Source organism: Tribolium madens, unplaced genomic scaffold (genome assembly GCF_015345945.1).
Source record: "Tribolium madens isolate multiple individuals breed KSU strain unplaced genomic scaffold, Tmad_KSU_1.1 Scaffold_20;HRSCAF=117;Tcas5.2_LG4, whole genome shotgun sequence".
Lineage (NCBI taxonomy): Eukaryota > Metazoa > Arthropoda > Insecta > Coleoptera > Tenebrionidae > Tribolium > Tribolium madens.
The window spans coordinates 1,813,304-1,817,481 of record NW_025400985.1 but is presented as its reverse complement, the minus strand read 5'-3'; the positions used below and the strand labels follow the sequence as shown (position 1 = coordinate 1,817,481).

The window sequence follows — 4,178 nt, the reverse complement described above, 5'->3', positions numbered from 1 at the left end:
TTCACCGACTTAAAGCTTCATTTACCTCAATTCCTCCAATATTTTCAAATTTTCACTAATCGATCTTTCTGAATTTTACCTCAAATACCATTTCCCTTATTTTTTTTATTTAAATACGTTTTTTTTTTATCTAATTTCACATTACTTTCTTCTTACAGGCTATTTTACTATTTTTTACAGTAACTTTTTTTAACTGCTTTATTTTTTAAATGATTCATCACGAATATGAAAAGGAGTTCAAAAATTTAAGTTTTTATTGTATTCTATTTTATTGCACTGTATTTTATTAATCTACTTGATAACAGAAAGTTGTTCTTAAAACCATGCAAAACTTTCCGCAAAATTTTTGCCTTTAATTTTTTTTTAGATTACTTCCTTGCAAATTTTGTACCTGATTTTTACTACCACTAATTTACTTGCTCAAGGCATTTCTTTTAGGACAGGAATAAATACGCAGAAGAAAATTTCAAAGCACTTTCTATAAAAAAAAATATAAATAAAAAACACTAGTTCTTTGTATTATGTATATTTGGCTGTGTTATTTTATTTTCATATTTATTAAATGTGTGTTGAATTAAACCAGAGATTGTTTTTTCGAATTGTATTTATTACAACCCTTGTTTTGTAAAGTTTTATACAAAAATTTGATTGTAAATCGGCCTATCAAAGCTTAACAAGTGTGCACCTATCTAGACATTAAAATCAACTTAATTCCTGATTCATTATAATCTAAAGACTAGGATAATAAAAAATAAATAACTCATTCTCTTATCACATTTCATTTGAACACATTTTAATTATTTACGTTCGTTTTTTGATTTGCAGACTCAAGGCGAAATAAGCCGCAATTCTGATTACAGCAACGAGACTTAACATAAAAATCACAGCTGTTGAATATTGAGCATATTCCATATCCATCTGATCCAGAAACTTCTCAGGATAGACAAAATGGCAATAGTCGGCACTGCAGGGTAACTTGCCCCGGTCATACCCCAGGACTGATAAAACCAACCCTTCTAGACCATATTTCAAAAATGATATGTGAAACAACCACCTCATATAGGGGTGAGAGTCGTTCAATTGAACGAAAAACCCCGAAAAAATCGTAAAGGGGAGAAGGCAAAATGGTCCAAATATCACACCATTCTGGGGAAAAAAAGTTTAAAATTTTACACTAATTGCAACTTCCAACAACTCACCTTAATATCCATGATGGCGCCGATAAATAATCCGAAACTTTGGGCCACCAGCGATATCAAAATGCACATGAAGAGAAAGGAAAATATTCGAAAGGCTTCCACTGGCTGCATTGTGAGAAAATAAGTAACAATCGCGTAAAGCAGTGTTGCCACCATCTAAAACCAGGAAATAGTATATTACATACCGAGGCGGAAAGTGTTTCATTCTGTCGAAGTCAAATTTTAATCACAAAAAAAAATATTCAAAAAGCTTGACTTGTCGATCGAAATGGTGAAAATGGAGGTAGAGAATAGAAAAGTCAGCAATGAGACATTTTCCAACCTCTGCCAAAGTTAAACGAAAATGAGATTAAATTCGTGTTTTTTTTGGCAAAAATAGCCCAATTTTAAGCCAGAAAACAACTTAAATCAAAAAATAAATCAATGTTTTTCAAACTTGTTTTTTTAAATTATTTTTCATTTTTCCTGATGCTTTTTTTTTCTTCTTTAGTTCCGCCACGAAAGTTGGTAATTCACCTTAATTTTTCTACTATTATCAGTTTTTTTCAAGTTTTCAATAGGTATTTTTGTTTTCCAAAACACATTCAAACCTCTTATTATGTATAGTTGCAAATACCAAATTTTACTTATTTTCTGTTTTCTCTTATTTTCATTTAATTATTTGACTTTATTTTCTTTTATTTCATCTTTTCTAGTTTCCCCTCAAACTATATTTTCCTAAATTTTCTACTACCTACTTCCTCAAAGCTTATTGTTAGTCAATTTCTCTACTATTTTCTACCTCCTCAAAAGTGTTTTTTTTCACTTTCGCCTCAAAGGCTATTTTTTTCGATTGGTCTCGATTGTAGACTAGAAATCAACCTAAATCAATGATTTTCAACAAAATAAATGCTTAGATTTCAGTTTTCTGCCAAAATAAAGCGATTTGAGCTCTTTCTAATACCATTTTGATCGATTTTAACCCAGAAATCATTATAAATCAATATATTGTTACAAAATGACACAATTTGTTTTATTTTTAATCGATTTGGCTAAATTTTAAGCCTGAAATCAACCTAAATCAATGTATTTCAACAAAATAATAAATGCTTCAATTCTAATTTACGGCCGAACAAACTTTAACACAACTTTAAATCAAATTTTTTTAGGCTTATCATAAAAAAATGTGTTAACAAAAAATCAATAAAGAAAGTAACAATACATCAATAGTTATTTATGTATCAATGCACTAAAGTCTTATTTTTCATTACGAAAATAATTCTGGAGCAATGAAAAATAAGACTTTAAAATCGCAAAATTGGACAAAATTTGTGCAAAACCATTTTTGAAGGTTAGGTTATTATGCAGAAAATTATAGATGAAAACAACACGGAAGAATTTACTTATTTAAGTTAATTGTAAAATGCCAATTTGAATTCATTGTTTATTGGTTGCAGTAAAAAATTGGGATATAATGAACTACTTAATACCGATTTTAGACTTTTTACTAAACTTTAGTAACGAACAATGTTACCAGATCAAAAACATAAAATTCACCATATCCTAGTTGAAAAATTCGCCAAATTTTTACCAGATTACGATTTGCATGGCTATATCTCACGAAAAAACGCAGTTTTCAGCTTAAAAATCCTCTTAAACTCTTGAAAAACCCAAAAATGACATGCATTTCGGCTTAATTCTGTGATTTTTCAACAAAATTTTGCTAGTTTCTAGCTGAAAAACATGTAAAATGCTCGAGAAATGCAAAAATAATGTAATTCTAGACTTAATTTCTCGATTTTTTGTTTGTTTTAGCGAAATCTAGTGAAAAAACTTAAGATTTTAGTACGAAAACGCACTTGAAAGCATTTTCGGCGAAATTTTGTGGTTTCTCGGCTTATTTTTGTCTTATTTTACTCAAAATCAAGTGAAACAAACAAAATAATATCAATATTAATTGTTTTTTTTTTATCATTTTTACGCGTGTTTAGACAGAATTTTGCAAAAACGAAGTAAATCGAGCGGAACAAGCTAAAAATAATATCAATTTTGATTTAATTTTAATTTTTTTGCCTACATCAACAAAGTTTTTAGAATATTTTTGTTTTTATCTCAAAAATGTGCTTAAACGTTTGAAAAAGACAAAAATGACGCCGTTTTGGGTCAACTTTGTTGAATTTTTAGATTGTTTATAACGAAATTTTGCGAAATAATTGTTTCTAGCTGAAAAAAATTTGAAAAAGGCAAAACTAAATTGTCATTTTTGATCCTGTTTTGCTAAATCTTACAAAAAACAAAACTATATTTCAACTTATTTGAAAAAAAAGTTTCTGCTTGAAAACGTGAAAAATTCCGAAAAAACGGTTTTTTTCATTTTCAAAAATCACCAGATATATTAATTTTTACAAAAGTTTTTACCAAATCACCAGACTAACATGAAAATCACTAAATCTGTTGCAATTTCACCAAACCTAGCAACACTGGTGAGGATTTCGAAAAAAAATAATTTTATTACAGAAATAAAAAACAAATAAATTTAATCAAAAATTTGCGACATAATTGCGTTCCTACCTAAAAAACATGCTAAAATGCTCGAGAAATGCAAAAATAATGTAATTCTAAACTTAATTTCTTGATTTTTTGTTTGTTTTAGCGAAATCTAGTGAAAAATTTGAGATTCTAGTATGAAAACGCACTTTCGGTCAAATTTTGTGGTTTCTCGGCTTATTTTTCTTTTATTTTACTCAAAATCAAGTGAAACAAACAAAATAACATCAATATTAATTGTTTTTATGATTTTTAAGCGTGTTTGGACAGGATTTTGCAAAATAAATGAGTCTCTGGTTCAAAAACGAAGTAAATCGAGCTAAAAATAATTTCAATTTCGATTTAATTTTAATTTTTTTGCCTACATCAATACAATTTTTAGAATTTTCTTGTTTTTATCTCAAAAATGTGCTTAAACGTTTGAAAAAGACAAAAATAACGCCGTTTTTGGAC

At 28.2% G+C, this 4,178-nt stretch overlaps 1 protein-coding gene across 1 annotated transcript in view; it reads right to left on the bottom strand.

Annotated features, from left to right (window-relative positions):
• Positions 1-586: 586 nt before the first annotated feature.
• LOC123005679 (ATP-binding cassette sub-family G member 1-like) overlaps positions 587-4,178 on the bottom strand; it is a 23,387-nt gene continuing 19,795 nt past the window's right edge. Inside the window, exons 8-9 of the mRNA XM_044399533.1 lie at positions 1,200-1,355; positions 587-1,146 (exon numbers count right to left, since the gene is read on the bottom strand). Of these exons, the coding sequence (XP_044255468.1) occupies positions 802-1,146; positions 1,200-1,355 (501 nt within the window). The 3' untranslated portion in view covers positions 587-801. The remainder of the gene's footprint in view (positions 1,147-1,199; positions 1,356-4,178) is intronic.